This window comes from Thyridium curvatum (genome assembly GCF_004353045.1).
Source record: "Thyridium curvatum strain D216 chromosome Unknown NODE_24_length_455711_cov_82.946811, whole genome shotgun sequence".
In the NCBI taxonomy this organism is placed as follows: Eukaryota; Fungi; Ascomycota; class Sordariomycetes; order Thyridiales; family Thyridiaceae; genus Thyridium; species Thyridium curvatum.
Window position 1 is genome coordinate 81,000 of NW_022156779.1, and position 17,441 is coordinate 98,440.

The 17,441-nt window shown below is 55.6% G+C and overlaps 8 protein-coding genes across 8 annotated transcripts; 4 read left to right on the plus strand and 4 right to left on the minus strand.

The window, feature by feature from the left end:
• Nucleotides 1-933: 933 nt before the first annotated feature.
• E0L32_004808 (uncharacterized protein) lies at nucleotides 934-1,227 on the minus strand (the record flags this gene model as incomplete). The annotated part of the gene is made up of 2 exons (XM_031139260.1): nucleotides 934-1,135; nucleotides 1,214-1,227. 2 exons carry the CDS (start codon nucleotides 1,225-1,227, stop codon nucleotides 934-936), a joined length of 216 nt encoding a protein of 71 aa, XP_030996689.1.
• Nucleotides 1,228-1,696: 469 nt separating this feature from the next.
• Nucleotides 1,697-2,610, plus strand: E0L32_004809 (uncharacterized protein; the record flags this gene model as incomplete). Its single annotated transcript, XM_031139261.1, has 2 exons — nucleotides 1,697-2,257; nucleotides 2,338-2,610. The coding sequence occupies 2 exons, from the start codon at nucleotides 1,697-1,699 to the stop codon at nucleotides 2,608-2,610; spliced, it is 834 nt and encodes a 277-aa protein (XP_030996690.1).
• Nucleotides 2,611-3,554: 944 nt separating this feature from the next.
• Nucleotides 3,555-5,501, plus strand: E0L32_004810 (uncharacterized protein; the record flags this gene model as incomplete). The annotated part of the gene is made up of 8 exons (XM_031139262.1): nucleotides 3,555-3,600; nucleotides 3,722-3,746; nucleotides 3,810-3,869; nucleotides 3,930-3,957; nucleotides 4,067-4,412; nucleotides 4,482-5,024; nucleotides 5,101-5,255; nucleotides 5,310-5,501. The coding sequence occupies 8 exons, from the start codon at nucleotides 3,555-3,557 to the stop codon at nucleotides 5,499-5,501; spliced, it is 1,395 nt and encodes a 464-aa protein (XP_030996691.1).
• A 537-nt stretch (nucleotides 5,502-6,038) lies between these two features.
• On the minus strand, nucleotides 6,039-8,331 carry E0L32_004811 (uncharacterized protein; the record flags this gene model as incomplete). The annotated part of the gene is made up of 4 exons (XM_031139263.1): nucleotides 6,039-6,080; nucleotides 6,171-7,471; nucleotides 7,547-8,015; nucleotides 8,161-8,331. The coding sequence occupies 4 exons, from the start codon at nucleotides 8,329-8,331 to the stop codon at nucleotides 6,039-6,041; spliced, it is 1,983 nt and encodes a 660-aa protein (XP_030996692.1).
• A 439-nt stretch (nucleotides 8,332-8,770) lies between these two features.
• E0L32_004812 (uncharacterized protein) lies at nucleotides 8,771-9,481 on the plus strand (the record flags this gene model as incomplete). Its single annotated transcript, XM_031139264.1, has 1 exon — nucleotides 8,771-9,481. One exon carries the CDS (start codon nucleotides 8,771-8,773, stop codon nucleotides 9,479-9,481), a length of 711 nt encoding a protein of 236 aa, XP_030996693.1.
• A 276-nt stretch (nucleotides 9,482-9,757) lies between these two features.
• E0L32_004813 (uncharacterized protein) lies at nucleotides 9,758-10,781 on the minus strand (the record flags this gene model as incomplete). The annotated part of the gene is made up of 4 exons (XM_031139265.1): nucleotides 9,758-9,790; nucleotides 9,853-9,939; nucleotides 10,002-10,412; nucleotides 10,494-10,781. 4 exons carry the CDS (start codon nucleotides 10,779-10,781, stop codon nucleotides 9,758-9,760), a joined length of 819 nt encoding a protein of 272 aa, XP_030996694.1.
• Nucleotides 10,782-12,543: 1,762 nt separating this feature from the next.
• E0L32_004814 (uncharacterized protein) lies at nucleotides 12,544-13,842 on the plus strand (the record flags this gene model as incomplete). The annotated part of the gene is made up of 1 exon (XM_031139266.1): nucleotides 12,544-13,842. The coding sequence occupies one exon, from the start codon at nucleotides 12,544-12,546 to the stop codon at nucleotides 13,840-13,842; it is 1,299 nt and encodes a 432-aa protein (XP_030996695.1).
• A 504-nt stretch (nucleotides 13,843-14,346) lies between these two features.
• On the minus strand, nucleotides 14,347-15,927 carry E0L32_004815 (uncharacterized protein; the record flags this gene model as incomplete). Its single annotated transcript, XM_031139267.1, has 1 exon — nucleotides 14,347-15,927. One exon carries the CDS (start codon nucleotides 15,925-15,927, stop codon nucleotides 14,347-14,349), a length of 1,581 nt encoding a protein of 526 aa, XP_030996696.1.
• Between the last annotated feature and the right edge of the window lie 1,514 nt (nucleotides 15,928-17,441).

The window sequence follows — 17,441 nt, forward strand, 5'->3', positions numbered from 1 at the left end:
GTCGCGCATTGCTTGCTTGTTCGCCTGCTTTTTCTGTTTTCCTGTCTTTTCTCGTTGTCTTTTTCGTTTCCTTTTTTCGCACCCTCTTCATCTCAAAAAGAAAAACAGTACAACTACTACCCTCGATGCATCCTGGAACAACGGCGGCTTGTTTGCTATGCATTTGCGTTGGGTTGCGACGATAGAATTCGACGAGGGGCTTTGCATTCTAGACAAGTTCTTTTTTCACTTTGACATCGTCACAACATATAGACTAAAGGAGGGCTTCGGGGCGGCAATCTGGTTTGTTCTCCCAGGGAGAAAAAGGTCGTTATGAATCATTTATGGCTTGTGGTAGTAATGAATTTCTCGCAATGAACCTTGGTGGCTTCCGAAATTGACACAGTTTGTCTATAACTGTTGTGGCACGGTTGTCTTGTCTGTCTCTCTTGGTGATCGCAGGCCATACTTACTTCAGCACAACGAAGGGGGCGGCGACGTCCTCCGAGTACATGCACCTACATACGGTATTCGTTACTAGCACTTCACTTTGTACCTACATGCCTTTTTGGCGCGAGATGTTTTCGTTATGCAAGGCACAGGCAGACAGAAGGGGAAAAGCAATCGACTTTCTCTCGAGCAGAATAATACACTCTGAGAATCATACGCCGTGCTGTCTCATGCTCCATTGCCCACCGTGGATAACTCTCCGCCACACGTCAAAGGATGCTCCAGTTTCGACATCGACACTGAATGCATCTTGGATTAATGATACAGGGTGTGCCTTGTAACCTCAGAACCGCGGAGGCATGGGGTGGATTCTCAACAAGTACATGGGGCAATAAGTAAGGCTTTGCACAATAGCAACGCCTATAGATACAGTGTTCGTAGAGCCACTGCTCTCCAATTCGGGGGCAAGGCTGCTGTCAACCCCGAAATCTGGCGAGATCCCAGCTACCGCCTACTACCAGGATCATCCCTTTCGACAACATGGATCTTGGGTTTGTACTTTTCCAGCGCCTCCTTGTCCTGCTCAGAAGGAGTGAATCCGAACTTCTCCTCGGCACGGTCAGACAGGTACAGTCCGATGGCGCCCCAGGCGAGAATGCCGACGCCGACGCCGAGGCGGGCATTGGCAGAGAGCCCCTTGTACGCTCTAGAGGCATGATAAGGTGAGCAAACAGTTGCGTGGCATGACAGCGGTGAAGAGAGGGGAGAAGAGACGAGGACTTACGACCAGAGAGACATGGTGATAATCTGGACGATAGCTTCAAAGTTGGTAGTAGAAATATGTATTGTCCTTTGTTGCGATTTATCACTCTTTATCGTGAGATGTGAGGCATAGTGCTCAAATAGCTGGGAAAGGCGATTTTTGAGCGAAAAGATTCAGTTGTTGTAAAGACGCCTTAGCCGTCTCTCATAGTTGGCATGCTCTCATCCACACACGATGGACTGTGTGAGGCTCAGACGGAAATGACTTGGTACGGCACTTCAGATAACTGACCGACCGACCTGCAAGTTAAGAAAAGTGGTTGATCTTCTTTGACTTGGACACAATCATGATTGGCCGCCTGCAAGATAATATGGGCCCTGCGTTCTGCTAGTGCGTCTCTCCTGGGCCGGCCAAAATTTCCGTGGTGCGAGATGCGATGCGGCTCCAACTTCATCACTCTCACCATCTGTGCGACAATTGCCATTCGATTCGTCATTGATCGCCATGGCGGCTCACATCCAAGCACGGACGGCAATGGGCCGAACAATTCAGGTCCTGAAGGCCTCCCCTGCCCGGCCGCAATCGACATCAACCTCTCCTTTCCTCATGCTCTCGCCATCATCCCAGCCGCGGATGCAACAGACATCCGCCTTCTCGACGACCCAGAACCTCTGCAAGCGCAGGAGACACAAGACGCGCGACAACAACCGCCTGCGCGGTGTTTCTACGATCCGCCGGTCCGGCCCCCGCGAGTTCCTGTCCGTGTCCAACGACGAGCTTCCCAGGCCCCGTCCAGCATCCGAGCTGCCGCCCGTCGAGGTGGACCCCAACCACGGCCTCTGGGACTTTTTCTACGACAAGAAGCTCTTGCAGAGCCCTGCCGAGGACTCGGCGCACGGGCGGGCGTGGTCGGTCGAGGAGCTGCGCCGCAAGAGCTGGGACGACCTGCACAAGCTCTGGTGGGTGTGCGTCAAGGAGAGGAACCGGATCGCGACGGCGAGCTACGCACGAGAGAAGGCAGAGATTGGATTTGGCGAACACGAGGCTTCCGAGAGGGATGAGGTGGTATGTGACAGTCCCCTATGGCAAACTGCTCTTTGATCAGGAGTCTTGGAAAAGCTGACTAGTAATGTGGGATTGAACAGGTCCGAAAGACCATGAGGGCTATCAAACACACCCTGACGGAACGATACTACGCGTGGGAAGATGCTGTGGAAGTGGCCAAGTCGGATCCCGAGATCAACCTCTCTGGCGACGGCGTCGCCTTTACGCCTCTCGAGTACCTCGAGGAAGAGGGCTCAGAGGCCCTCGAGGAAGAAGTGGCCGAGGGTGCGTCTGGGAAGAAAGACGCGCAGAGCGTGGATGCATCGACCTTGGCTGCGTCTGGCAAAACCGCTGCGGACGCACCTCGTGTCTAAAGAACTGCACACCTCTGTTCCCTGTCACTGTCAGCCAACCTTATCCTTGGCCTGGCGTTGGTGAAGGGACAGGGCGTGGCGGTGGAACCGAGTCTCTCAAGATGGCCCCCTTGAGGAGTGCAAACCAGGCTGTGAAGGGCCTTACTTGTTTGGACTCGAGCTGTACAACATCAGTCTACATACCCTCTATAAACTGTACTATTGAGCATGTGTAATATGTAGGAGCTATGCAGGTCACAAATGCATGAATGTGCTGAGACGAGCTTCCTTGACCTCTCCTCTTGTTTCTTTACCCACTCTGTGCCCTTCGAGAACACGATAGTGCAGGTAAGCAGCACAGATAACTGCCTGCACATGCTCAAGCAGAGGTCAGAATAGTTGATGGAAGTTCGTCAGGAGATACCTCGTTGTTGACAATGCATATGCCTTTACGCTGGAACTCGGAAGGACTACCCACTACTACCTGAAACCGAATGGATGTTTGATGGATGGTCATGTACTTCTGTTAGCAGCCCGTCAAGTCGTCCGGCCATCGCTTGATGCTGTACCTTTATGTTGGGCTCCTTACACGCATCATTTGCTTGATTGATGGAACGTGTTGATCTCTCGTCTCATCTCGAGAAGAGTGACAAAGGGACTACGGTACTACAGTACTACGGTAGCCAGCCTAAACCGTTGCCGTGAAGAGAAATGGCGGGCACTAAAAAAGAGGGCGACAGACAGCATTGCTGGCCTCCACACCCCAAGAAAGCGGTCCCCTCACTAACAGCTTCCACTACGACACACACCTTGCCCCATCGGCCCCGTCGCTTTTCTTGACCGCCGAAGTTGAACCTCTCGCTCTCCTCTCTCCCCTCTCCCCCTTCTTGCACATTTCACCCGGCTTCGACCTTCAGCCCCAAACCCCGCCGTACAATTACCAGCGACACCATATTCTAGCCGCCATGGAGGAGATTGCCAAAGAGTACGATGTCATTGTGCTCGGCACAGGTGAGCAAACAGCTCTTCCGTCACCACCTGCCCCGCAGTGTGGGGTACACGTCTCGTCGTCGAGACAAACAGAAAGTCAACAAATGAAGCTTTACTGACTGGTGATCCTGTGCCACCGCAGGTCTGACCGAGTGCATTCTATCCGGGTATGTGCGCCTCTAGCTATCTCGACGACGAGAGGATGCAAGCTGACCCAAGACGCCCTCTAGTGTCCTGAGTGTCAAGGGCAAGAAGGTCCTGCACATTGACCGCAACGACCATTACGGCGGGTAAGTCGGTCGCAGTCTGGGAGATTCAAGAACGAACGTCATTGCTGACTCTGTGTAAAGAGATGCCACCTCGCTCAACATCCAGGCGGTATGCAAGCACCCCTTTCCCCGACACAACCAAACCCTCCTGGGTATCCCTGTCCGCGTCTACCCAACAACCACACATACTGACCTGGCGCCGGTTGTCTCTCCTATAGCTCTTCAAGAAGTACGGCCATGCTGCCGGTGGTGAGGAGCCGTGGACCAAGTACGGCCGTGCCAACGACTGGAACGTCGACCTGATCCCCAAGTTCCTCATCTCCGCCGGAGAGCTCACCAACATTCTCGTCTCCACCAATGTCACCCGCTACCTCGAGTTCAGGCAGATTGCCGGTAGCTATGTCCAGCAAGGCTCTGGACCCAAGGCTACTGTTGCCAAGGTTCCGTCCGATGCCGCCGAGGCTCTGCGCTCCCCCCTTATGGGTATCTTCGAGAAGCGCCGCATGAAGGGCTTCATTGAGTGGGTCGGCAGCTTCGATCCCAAGGACTCGGCCACGCACAAGGGTAGGCTTGACACAAAGTCCCAAGAATGTCTTGATATAATGAACAATACAGGAGACTGACGGATACCAGGGCTGGATATGTCTTCGTGCACAATGAAGGATGTGTACGACAAGTTCGGTCTCGAGACGACGACCAAGGACTTCATCGGCCATGCCATGGCCCTCTATCTCAACGACAACTACATCAACGAGAAGGGCCGGGCTCCCGAGGCCATCGAGAGGATCCGCCTCTATGGCAACTCGGTCGCCCGCTACGGCAAGTCGCCCTACATCTACCCGCTCTACGGTCTCGGCGAGCTGCCTCAGGGCTTCGCCCGCCTGTCTGCCATCTACGGCGGCACCTACATGCTGAACACCAGCGTCGATGAGATCACGTACGAGGGCGGCAAGGCCACCGGCATCAAGGCGACCATGAGCAACGTGGAGCCCGAGATGAAGTTTGAGACCAAGGCCAAGATGATCATTGGTGACCCGTCCTACTTCCCCGGCAAGACCAAGGTCGTTGGCCACGTTCTCCGCGCCATCTGCATCCTCAAGCACCCCCTCGCCAGCACCAGCGACAGCGACTCGTGCCAGCTGATCATTCCCCAGAGCCAAGTCGGCCGCAAGAACGGTAAGTCTCCGCGTGTTTGACAGCTGGACCCTGCGCAATTCTGTGACACCCCCAAGATAGACTAACCGTTGCATAGACATCTACATTGCCTGCGTTTCGTCGGCACACAACGTCTGCCCCAAGGGTTACTGGATCGCCATTGTCTCGACGATTGCCGAGACCAGCTCCAACCACCACCTCGAGCTGCAGCCGGGCCTGGAGAGGCTTGGCAAGATTGAGGAGCAGTTCATGGTAAGTGTATCAATCAAATATATCCCCCCATTTCAGCCACTCATGATGTATCAGGGCGCGCCCATTCCGCTGTACGAGCCGCTCGAGGATGGAACCAAGGACAACATCTTCATCTCGAAGAGCTACGACGCCACCAGCCACTTTGAGACGACTACCGACGATGTGCAGGACATTTACCGCCGCTGCATGGGCGAGGAGTTGGTTGTTGAGGGCCTCAGGGATGGCATCCAGGTCGCCGATGAGTAAGGAGATCACGTTGAGGGGGTGTGGAAGAGAGGAACACGCACAGCACATGAGGCAGTAGACCGAGTGAGAGAGCTTGATTGTCAATCGATACCGAGAAAGTATGTCGGAAGAGCGTATTGTTCAGGGGCAAACGGGCGTCGATTACTTAAAGCCAGAGGTCCATTTCTGTCGAGTCTTTCAGTCGAGCAAAACAAAATCCCAGTGTTGACCAAAATACTGCCGCTTGAATATGAGTCCGAGCACAAGGGTAATGGTGATGATGATCATCGAAACAACGTTCTTTTTGTGATATGCTCTATGCTATATCCCCTTGAGAGCCAGTCAGGCCACACGGGGGGGAAGGGGCTCGCCCGTAAAGACAAGAAAAGCCCTCTTGCCATGAAAGAACAAGAAAGAAGCCAAGAAAATGAATTTTTCCCATTGACCCTTTTGCCATGAACGCCAGACAAAAACCACGTCGATATATAAACGAGTAATCATGTTCGTGAAAACCAGGTACCAAAGGACAGCCGGAGGAGCTGCTGCTGCTGCTGCTCTTTAACGACGAGCCGTCTTGCCCATACCGCGCTTGCCGGCAAACTGTACACACAGAAGAGAATATATATTAGCCAACGTGTAAAAAAAGAAAGACAACCCTGTACTGTAGGATTGCAATGTGCAAAAACTCACCAAGTGCTTGGGCATGGCCGCCGGGACGTGCCTGTCGGCCTCGCCCTGCCGGGCCATCCTGTTCATCTTGCGCTGGTCCAGCTTGGCCTGCCGCTCGGCCTTGCTGCGCACCGTCTCGTCCCGCACGCCGTCGACGCGCCTGTTGGTCGCGGGCTGGCTGCGCGCGCGGCTCTTGGACCGCAGGCGGTCGCGCGGCGTCGCGTCGACGTCCATGGCGTCGAGGTCGTCCCCGGTGCCCGCGCGGCTGCGCGTCGTCGACCGCCCGCGCGACTGCGACGCCGCCTGCGCGCGGCCGCGGGCCACGATCTCGGTCGTGTCGACGCCGAGCCGGTCGAGCGCGTCGTCCATCTCGGCGAGCGGGATCTTGGTCTTCTTGCGCGGGATGATGGCGCGGTTCTTGAGCGACTTCTTCATCTTGGCGGCGTTGCGGATCAGGGCCTGCTGCTCGCGGATGAGCTCGGCCTTCTCGAGGACCTCGCGCTCCTCGTCGTCGTCGATCTCCTCGTCCGAGTCGTAGTAGCCCTCCTTCTCGAGGCGCTCTTCCTCCTCCTCCAGGGCGGCCAGCTTGGCGTCGATGTCCGGGTCGACATAGTCGTATACGTTCTTACCGTCGAGCACCTCGGGAATCTTGTCATACTTCCACTCTGGGTTCTTGAGAAGCCAGTCGGCGCGCAGGTCGACATTGAACACACCAGCACCACCGTTCTCCTCCTCGAGGTCCTTGGCCAGTTTCCTCCGCTCGGGATCACTCTTGTCGTACTTCTTGAGGTTCTTGATGGCATCTGGGATGAAGGCTTCCCGCACCACGCCGTCCATCGGCTGGGCCACGTGGATCCTCGCCATGACGTCCGCCAGTCTGCCACCGACAGCACCGCTGCTCGAGGTACCAGCCTTTAGCTTCTGCGACACACGCTCAGCGATCAGCCTCTCGCAGGCGGCATTCTTGACAGCCTGCACACCCTCCTGCGTGTTGCAAGAAGCCTGCAGGAGCTCGACCTCGCCAGACTTGAGCAAGCTTTGCAGCTCGGCTTGGGTTTCGGCATCGAGGTCCTCCGGCTTCATGACGTCAATCTTGTTGATGACAATGAAGATGAGCTTGTTGGCAAAAAGGGGCTTCAGACTCTTGAACAATTGGATCTGTGCCTGCACGGAGTAGCCACACTGCTCCGACAGGTCCATCATGTACAGAATCGCAGACCTCAGATGCGCAATGGCGGTGATGGACTGCATCTCGATAGTATTCATCTCCTCAAGAGGGTGATCGAGAACACCCGGGGTATCGATGGCCTGGAACCTCAGATCTGGCCAGCCAAGGTTAGCATCCATCCCGGAGGTCTAGACAAAAGAGCGTCTAGGAAAATCAAAAGACAACGTACATTTATAATCAAAGTGGCCGCAGAAGAGTGACTTTGTGGTAAAGGCATAAGGCTGGACCTCGACATCTGCTCGGGAGATGGACTTCAAGAATGAACTCTTGCCGACATTTGGGAAACCGCAGATCAAGAGGGTCCTGGTGTTGGGGTCGATGGACGGCAGACGACCAAGATGCTGGCGCACTTGGTCAAGATACAGGAGAGGGTCTTTGAGCCTCTTGCAGAGGGTGGCCATGCGACCAAGCGCTGCCCTCTTGAGCTGCTTGCACTGGTACAGACTCTGGCCATACTTGAGGAGGCGGACATAGTCTCGAGCAATGGTCTCAATCAAGTGCTTCGCGGTCGAGATCTGACCCAGAGCGACGTGGAAGTGGTCGGCATCGTAAAGGGTGTTTAGAAGATCGCGGTGGAAAGGATGAATGTCCTGCAGGCGCGGGAAAGTTGAGATGATCTGGGAAAACTTCTCGGAGAACTGTGTGCGGCATCGGGTTAGCGTTGGACTTGCAGATCTCGTTTAGATGAATCCTTTGCTGGCCATAACTAGCAGAACGGCAACGAGAGGAAGTTGAGGCCATGGCGCCAGTAGTGCGGTGAAAAAGAGTTGCTTGATGACGTACAGTTTCAGCAGTGAACTTGACCTTCCTGGTGTAGAAGCCTCTAATACGGGAGATCTTGAAGCCAGCTCGGATTTGCGTAGGCAACCGGCGCTGGGTCCTGCTGAGCACAATATCCAGAAACTCCTGGTTCGTGGGAACAGGCGGGATGTCCTTCCAGCTTGTACGAGACATTGTGGCGGTGGTGTTTCGTCGTCAAAATGCGGCCGCAGTATCGTGGGTTTCGCAAAAAGGCGGCGAAGACGACTTGTAGAGTGCGAGGTGGAGGTTTCAATTTTTTTCTTTCCCGCCATCTAATCGGCCCCCAAGCGAGGGTCTTATCGCTTATCGGCCAGGGTCTTATCAGGTCTGGCGGCTTTTTTTGGGGGAGACCAACCCCGCCGTGGCCGCCGCACCCACTATCGATGGCTGATCGAGGGATCCATGGATACCAAAAAGGTTTAAATGGCATGGCCCCGCCGTCTAAGAAAAACTCTAAGGAAAAAGCTGTGATGCGATTCCGCTCACCAGGGTGGCATTGGCTCGTCAACACTTTATCCAGACCGTTGAACACGATCAGAAACCGTCAGGCTTTGTTCTAGGCCCCAGGAAGAAGCATATTCAAGCAGCAATCATGTCTTCAACAACCACTCTTGCGCCCTACAAGGCCGATTTCCTCAAGGCGTCGATCGAGGGCAAAATCCTCAAGTTTGGCAGCTTCGAGCTCAAGTCCAAGCGCATTTCTCCTTACTTCTTCAACGCCGGCGACTTCTTCCGGGCCGACCTCCTGCAGGCCATCTCCAATGCCTACGCCAAGGCCATCATCGAGGCCCGCGAGCAGATTGGCCTCGAGTTCGATGTAGTTTTCGGCCCCGCCTACAAGGGCATTCCATTGGCCACCGCCACGGTCGACAAGCTCTGCCAGCTTGACCCCAAGAACTACGGACAGATCTGCTACTCCTTTGATCGCAAGGAGGCCAAGACGCACGGCGAGGGGGGCAACATTGTCGGCGCACCGCTCAAGGGCAAGAAGGTGCTCATTGTCGACGATGTCATCACTGCGGGCACCGCCAAGCGGGACGCGATTGCCAAGATCAAGGCCGAGGGCGGCGAGCCTGTGGGCATCGTCGTCGCTCTGGACCGCATGGAGAAGCTTCCTTCCCCCGACGGAGACGACAGCAAGCCCATGCCGAGCGCCATTGGAGAGATTCGCAAGGAGTATGGCCTGACCATCATCGCCATCTTGACCCTGGACGATATTGTTGCCGGGATGAAGGACTTTGCATCAGCGGAAGATATCAAGAGGACAGAGGAGTACCGGAGCAAGTATAAGGCTAGCGATTAAAAGCGAATTCAATTTTCAGCGTCCGCGAAACCTCGCGGCGTCCTCGATAGGCAGTTTCTAGATCAGTTGGTCCTATCGCCCGCCCAGGATCCAGCCGAAAAAGATAGACGGGCAATGCTCTGAGCGGAAGGACGTATCCAACCTGCTCTACTGTTCCGTACGTCCTACGGAACTCTCAAAGAGCGGGACCAACCAAATTGCCTGAGACGGATCATCCATATCTCAACATACCGAGCTGGACTACTTTACGGATAAGGCACTGCTCTCTCCGATCGCCTAAGTCGATGATTTCTGGTCCAGTTGGATGTTCTGTGAACGTTGTTAGCTACCTAGGTATCTTGGACCGGAAGAGACGTAGTTGAGTCATGTACCATGTCAGTCCAACCCCCGCCACCGAACGTGGCTTTGCTCTCCCCTAGGTTCTGGAAGCCGAAGCGAGAATAGTAGTCAACGAGATACTGTTCGAAGGTCAGCCTTGGGCATTCTCAGACTCGAGTTTTCTATGTTTGTGTGTTCCCACATCTTGACAAAGAATCGCCACACTGTCTGCAACTCCAGACTGTTGCATTTGCTGGAGATAGGCCTTCATGATGAGCTTGCCCAGGCCACAGCCCTGGACTTTGGGCGAGACTGCCAGTGAGTGAATGGCGACCATGCGACCGTCTTGCTGGTGGCCGACCTTGTGGCCCGTGAGGCCGGACGTTTTCCAGTCCTTGGGGTAAAGCATATCATCATCGGTCACGACCTTGTTGTTTGATGCCGTTGAGATGATGTGTGCAAGCAACACACTCACTGCGCCATCTGCACGGTCGGTCTCGACCGGCTTGGCAGCTTCTGCAGTCTCGAGGCCCGCCTCCTTGGCCGTCTCCGGAGGTGCGGTGCAAAAGAGCCCCATGGAGAGTTCAGGGCATGCGGTGAGACGATACTCGATCTGCAGAGTAGTTAGTAACAAAGAGTTCAAGCTCCTCACGGGAGGGGCAGGCTCAAGGAGCACAGAAGGGATGATGCATACCTTTTCGCGAGAAGCTCGGTGCTCCGGGGGGAAAGCGGCATGTTCCAATGCCACCGCAGATTCGAAGTCGTCCATAGTCAAGGGTCGAATGTTTGGGGCGAAAGTAAAAGGCAACACTTTCTGGATGGCCTGCTTCTCGTCTTTGCTCTCCCACTTTTGCTGGTTCATCTCCTGCTGTGCCATGGCGTATTCTGGGTCAGCGTCGGAATCGTCAATGGCACATTCAGCGAATCCTGTGTGCGATCCTGCGGGTGATTTCTCGTCTGATCGATGAGATCCTGCAGACATGCCGTAATGGGTCAAGAAGGCAATGAGATGTGGGAATAGCCCGGCTAGGAGGTGGCTATAAGTGAACTAGAAGAGCCACTACAGAGATCGCGGTACTTGCACGAATAAACAAGAATCAGTGTGTCAGAGGCTTGCGGGGAACAGAACTCAGAATGGGGTTTGCTGTACAGGTGGGGGGGGAGAGAGAGAGAGGCACAGAGGGATGGGACCGTGGCTATTACGTCTCATTTTGAGTTCCTCCACGGACGAGTAGAGCGGGCCGCAGCTTCTTGTTTACCTCGCGTGACACCTTCTGACCAGTCTTTTGATCGTCTGGGTTCTGCCGTTTCGAGAACTGCCTTCCATGTCATCTGCCCGGGAGGCAACATGATGGGCAGGCTTACATCTCCTCCTCGGTCGATCTTGGCCTCTGAGACGTGTGCCATTGCTGCACGGCTCTCATGTGTGCCACGTTTCTGGTAGAGCACCTCGTAGAGATCTTCAAGATTCAAGGTTCTGTTTGCAAGTGCTGCCTTCGTGCAAGAAGGGCCACATCCCGTGGTGGGCTCCCAAAGGATTTCCTGGCATCATTCACTGCTGGTATACAACTGCGTACCCCGTCCATCTGGCAGTAGTACCGGCAATCTGTGAGAATGGCACAGCAGCACGGAACCCCGCGTCAGTGTTGGGATTCGGTTGGTTACGATAGGTATCTGTCAATGAGATTTGGAGGGGTAGCCAACTCAGGCTGACACGCACACGCAGCTGATGCGCATATAGGTAGGTTGGAAGCAGACTGGACAAGGAGATTCTAGAAGTCCGGGCCAGTCTTCTATGCACAGACAAAGTTCATGTGGAAACTCGGGACGGCGGCAGCATTGCTTTGTGGCCCTCTTTTCTTTACAAGTACCTAGTCTATCCATGTGTGAAACAAAGCACGATGACAATGGCAGACTGGAAGGCGACTTGAAATTGCATAACTCTCGAGTGCATGTATGTGCATATGACGGTTTAACTACTTAGCCTTGCACCAGAAGCAACGAAGTGCATTACTGCATGTGGTTTACTCGTCATCGCCTGTAGCCTGCCCGGAGAGGGGGTCCCAGACTAGCCACTTCCAGTGTAGCTTGCAGCCCTGGAGCTACTGTTCCAGTGCTCTGCCGCCTTCACCGCCCCCTAGAAGCTGAAGCTTTGGCTCGGTACTGCATCGAGGTACAGCGTCATGCCGTTCTTTATTAGAGAGCTCCGGTGCGGTATCCGTGGATGGCTTACCACATCCAAAGATCCACTACATTCCATCCCATGCCATCGCCGCCTTCAACCTCACCTGCATGCTATTTCAGCTCCCACCACCATTTCACTTCTCAGATCTAGTTGGAGAAACCCGTGATCTATCTGCAACTCTCTGCCATCTTTCTCTTTTCTTGTCCTCAATCCAGACTTTGGGGAGGGCCGTTACCACAGATACCATTGCGTACCCCGACCATCCATCAGAGCTACCCCTCCACATCCACCTTCAAACCCGCCTCACCAGGTAACCGGTAGGGACACGTACCGACAACACAGCTCTCCTCTCCCGCCACCCTCCTTCCAGGCTCCGTGAAGGGCGGCTGAGATCAGAGGACACCCAGCAACTCTAGTATTCTTCCTGCAAAATGTGAGTGCTGCATAGCTCCCCCAGTGGTTGTCCGATGCTAATGCCCCGTCTAGGCGTATTACATTGAGCATCAGTAACCCGGAGGTGGAGGACCAGGATCTCCTGTCCCTTGACATCTTCCCGGACATGACCCTCGAAACATTGCGAAGCTCCATCCAGGCCGAAACCAACATCCCCCCCACCGCTCAGCACCTCTACCATAATGGCAACCTCATCACCGATAATTCGAAAACGATGGAGCAGCTTCAGATAGGCGACGGGGAGATGCTGGCGTTGCATGTCCGAGATATGCGCGGTTCAACGGGTATGCCGGCTGGCAGAGGCGCTCAACAGGCTGGGGCAGGACAGAGGTCCGGCGGCGCTGGCGGGGCATTGGAGCAAGACCCGGAGCTCATCCGACTCCAGATCCTGGGCGACCCTGACCTTCGTGCCGAGGCCCAGAGACAGACGCCTCAGCTTGCTGCAGTGCTCGATGATCCTCAGGCATTTGCACAGCTCTTCAACATGCGCTTCGACCGTGAGCGGAGAGAGCGGGCGGAGCGTCAACGCCAGATTGCCCAGCTCAACGCAGACCCCTTTGACGTCGAGGCCCAAGCCAGGATCGAGGAGATGATCAGGCAGGAGCGGGTTATGGAGAACTTGCAGAATGCCATGGAGCATAACCCGGAAGGTAAGCGTGGAAAGCTAGCTTCAAGACGAGGCCTCCCAGCTAACATGAAAAATGTAGTGTTTGGCCGGGTGCACATGTTGTACGTCAATGTTGAGGTCAACGGACACAAGGTCAAAGCTCTAGTCGATTCTGGCGCCCAAGCAACAATTATGTCACCGTCTTGTGCGGAGGCCTGTGGAATCATGAGACTTGTGGACAAGCGTTTCGCTGGCGTGGCACGAGGCGTTGGCACTGCAACCATCATCGGCCGTGTGCATTCAGCTCAGATCAAGATCGGATCCCTCTTCCTCCCCTGCAGCTTCACTGTCATGGAGGGCAAGAATGTGGAGCTTCTCCTGGGCCTTGACATGCTCAAGCGCCACCAGACCTGCATTGATCTCGCCAAGGACAAGCTCGTCATCCAGGGCGTGGAGATTCCCTTCCTCGGCGAGGCCGAAATCCCCAGGGAATCAGAGGAGGCCTTGGTCGAGGAGCCCACCATCACTGGACCTGGCGGGACTACCATTGGGCAAAAGTCTGGCGTTGTGTCTGGCCCTGGCGAGCCGTCGGCGAGCCAGCCTGGTCAGTCGGTCCCGGCGGCCCAGCCTGGCCCCAGCGCACAGCAGCCTGCACCCGCTGCTGCTTCGCCTGCATTCTCCAACGAGGCCATCGAGCAGCTCATGGCCTTGGGTTTCTCTCGGGAAGCTGCTATCAACGCCTTACAGGCCACAGGCGGCAACGTCGAATACGCAGCCGGCCTCCTGTTCCAAGGTTAGGCCGCCCACTGCGGCAGCCGCCAGCGACATCACAATTACCTCCACTCTCCTTCACCGATTGCGTTTGATTTCGTAGCGTTTTCGATAACAGATCATTAGTTAGGTTTCAAGCGTCTAGGGTCCGGGAATATGGAGTTGGCAAAGGAAAGGAGAAAACAGCTGCTTCTAGACGGCGTCTCTGGTATAGGGACGGATGAGCGCAAAGCTCAGACATACACCAAGACTACAGGCTATTATTCATGAGCTTGCCGGCTGCAGCGTCGCAAGTCCGGGCGCGTGTCCGTGCGGTACTTTTGGACTTTTGTATTCTGCAAGATTAATCCCTTCTTAATGCTTTTGACATGTTCTCCTGGTCTCCCACCGTGATCCTGCAGACTCGTGAAGATTGTGACACATTGAAGATGAGCACCAAAGCTCTCGAGGTATCGGTATTACGATAAGGTATCTAGTTACGAACCGGTATGCCATTGCACGCAAGCCAAATAAAACACCTCTCCTGTCATCTTATCGAATCTTGTACACACACGGCTTGAGAATGCTCGTCTCGTCCACCGTGTCCTCCTTGTCCGCCGCTTCAATAAACTTTTTCTTGATCTTGGGGCCGCGCTCTCCGGCGTCCTTGAGTTTTGCCACGCCCTTACCCTTGATGGGAGGGGCGGCCTTGACAAACCGCATCTTGACGAACATCTTGTTGCTCATGTCGATGGCTTCATTGGCCTCGCCGGCCAGGAGGAAGCCTCTCTTCCGAAGAGCCTCCACGAAGGCCGAGACGTCAGTCGCCTGGCGGCGGTCGTCGGCCCCGTCCACCTCGACAGCGAGGTCGGCCTCGTCGGCCTCTGTAGGCTCGTTGGGGTCCTTCTTGCCGCCCTTCTTGCCGGCGCCAGCCTTCTTCCTGTTGCCGACGCTGTGGTCGACCACCTTGCCCTTGCCGCCTTGCCTGCCGACGTGGCCGAAGCGGCTCTTGATCTCGGCGACCCAGAGCTCGCCCTTCCAGCGCAGGATGCGGTAGGCCTCCTCGACGAAGTCGAGCCAGTTGGTGCCCATGAGGGCGAGGCAGAAGATGGCGACGTCGACGGCGCCGTCGGCCAGGGGCAGGTTGGCGATGTCGGCCCGCGTGACGTGCTCGGCCGGGCTCTGCAGGTCGAAGCTCAGGATCTCGAGGTGGAGCTTGCGCCTGGCCTTGTCGAGCGTCGAGCCGAGGCGGGCGTCGCCGCAGCCCAGGTCCGCGACGGTGCAGGTGCCGTTGGTGCGCGGCAGCGAGACCACGGCGCCCGGGCCCGAGGGGGCGCCCCTGCCGCCGCGAGGGGGGAACTTTTGCCTGCCGCGCGCGAGGATCTCGCGGATGTAGCTGTCGACGGGGTTCTCGGGCCAGACGTCGACCTGCCGCCGGAAGCCCTCGTGGTACTCCTGGAACATCTCCGGGGCGTCCTGGAACAGCCGGTACGCCTCCGCCGAGGGCCGCGTGTAGAGCGTCTCGTTGAGGTGGCGGAAGCGGGCCGAGATGAGCTTCTCCCTCATCGAAGCCTGTAGCGGGGTGAGCTTGGGCGCCGGAGGCGCAGCAGACGGAGTCGCTTTTGATATGGCCTTTGATGTATCGTGAGATTTCTGATCTGAGCCTTGGGGCGCTTTCGGTTGGGAGTGAGACTCGTCGGCGGCCTGCGCATTGCCCTTCTTGGCCTTCTTCTTGCTCTTCTCCTTACTGGAAGGGGCGCTGTCTGCAGCAGGAGACTTGGCATCTGAGCCGCCGGGGTGCTCAGTCTTGTGTTGACCGTCCTTTGGTGACTTGGACTTTTTCTGCTTCTTCTCGGGCCGCCTGCTCTCCGGCTCGGGCGCTTTGTGGTCCTGTGCGGCGGCAGCCTTTTGCGGCGCGGGCTTCTTCTTCTTCTTCTCTCCCTTGTGCTCTATGACGCTCTCCCACAAGTCGGCGACATTGTCAGCCGTGACATTGACGCCTTGGCCGGGCCGCTTCCTTTTCCTAGACTTGGAAGGCGCAGCAGCGCCGGCAGCGTTGTCAGACGGCGCGGGAGCAGCGGCCTCGGGCTTGAGCTTGTCGGCCGAGACCGACCACCCCTTGACGGCAAACATGGCTTGACTGCAGCAACTTGCCGGACACAGAATGGGGTCAAGGGATTTAGATACTGCTGCTCTGGTGGTACCCAAGGTCTGGCTCACCAGCATGATTACCTACCAGGCCAAAGCAAGTGGAAATTTCTGTTTGGCCCGCCGTTTTTTTTGGTTATCGCCAGCACTGATAAGAGATGATGGGTACTTCAACCAGGCCCAGCCCCGGCCCTTGCAGGGTTCTCTCATCTTCATATTAAGCACATTTACGGCACTAAAAACCACGAGAGAAACTTGGGTGGTGGGCCTCGGACCCAAGCTTAAATTGACCCAGGCTGACTATCTTCGCCGATCGTTTCTTCAGCAAAGGTCTACCCGCCCCTACCTCGCAAGCTCGAGAACTTGGTCGACATACGAAGTAGCTGAGTAGTGTGATAAGACGTACTGTTGAGCTATGAGATCACATCACTATATTTATAGATATTGTACGATGGCTGTACCGGCTCGCCTCTGAAGGATACGGTTACTGCCTGACTTCCTTCACAAGCACTGTGTCTGCGGGGTTTCCGCTCTGTGCGAGGATGGTGATGCTCTGATGGATGCCAGTGTCATTGAACGAGGTGACGGACCGATGAATGCATCAAGCAGGGAGGGCTGGCCGCCGCGATCTCGAGATCGACCACATGGCTCTGGCCACCGATGACTCTGCTTTCAACAGCCAGATTGGGCCTCAGCAGCATCAATGTTTAAAACTGGCCGCTTGGGTAATTCCCACCGTTTCGCAGGCTGATCCAGTCTTATAATACCTACCAGGCACTTGGCTGTTGCGAGGAAAAGGTGGGAAGGGAGGGAGGTAGACAGATAAGCGAGCGTTTGACAGGCGTCTATGTCCAGCTCGTAGTTCCTGGAAACCTTTGTATGTTGCTTGCAGCAATTTAAGCCACCCCAATAGGTACACACAAAGCGCGCGGGTCTAATGCTTGTTTGTCCTCAGACCTTGATAGGGCTTGATAGATTCTGCTCGGCCAGGGGACAACAGCAGCCTAACCCCCGACCAGGACATACCTACGAAGTATGAATGAGTTTTGAGGCATAGGAACAGCTAGTGGAGCATGTCTCTCAAGACTCATCACCTAGCTACATTACCTATGTAAATGCTGCATTTCTCGAGGTCCACAAATTGCGGTGTACGACGTCGCGCCGCGTTGTACGACGAACGCAATAACTGGTCTGCAGCCTCTGGATCTTGATGTTGGATGCCTGCATGGGGTACAGGTAATGAGCCCTTGGGGGAGCGAAGGGCGTTTGAGCACGTCATGGAAGACAGATAGGCAGGGCGAGCCGAGTTCCTGTTGCATCCATCCATGGATGTATTCAGGCTCTTCAGGCCGATCTCTCAGCATTGCTTTCCAGACCGAGTGCCTGTCCAGAAGGTGTATTAGAATTGGCAAAGATCTCTCTCGTGCACCCACACAACAAGCCACGTAATAGCGGCGTAGATGGGGAAATGCACGGAGATTATGCCTACGCACTCCATC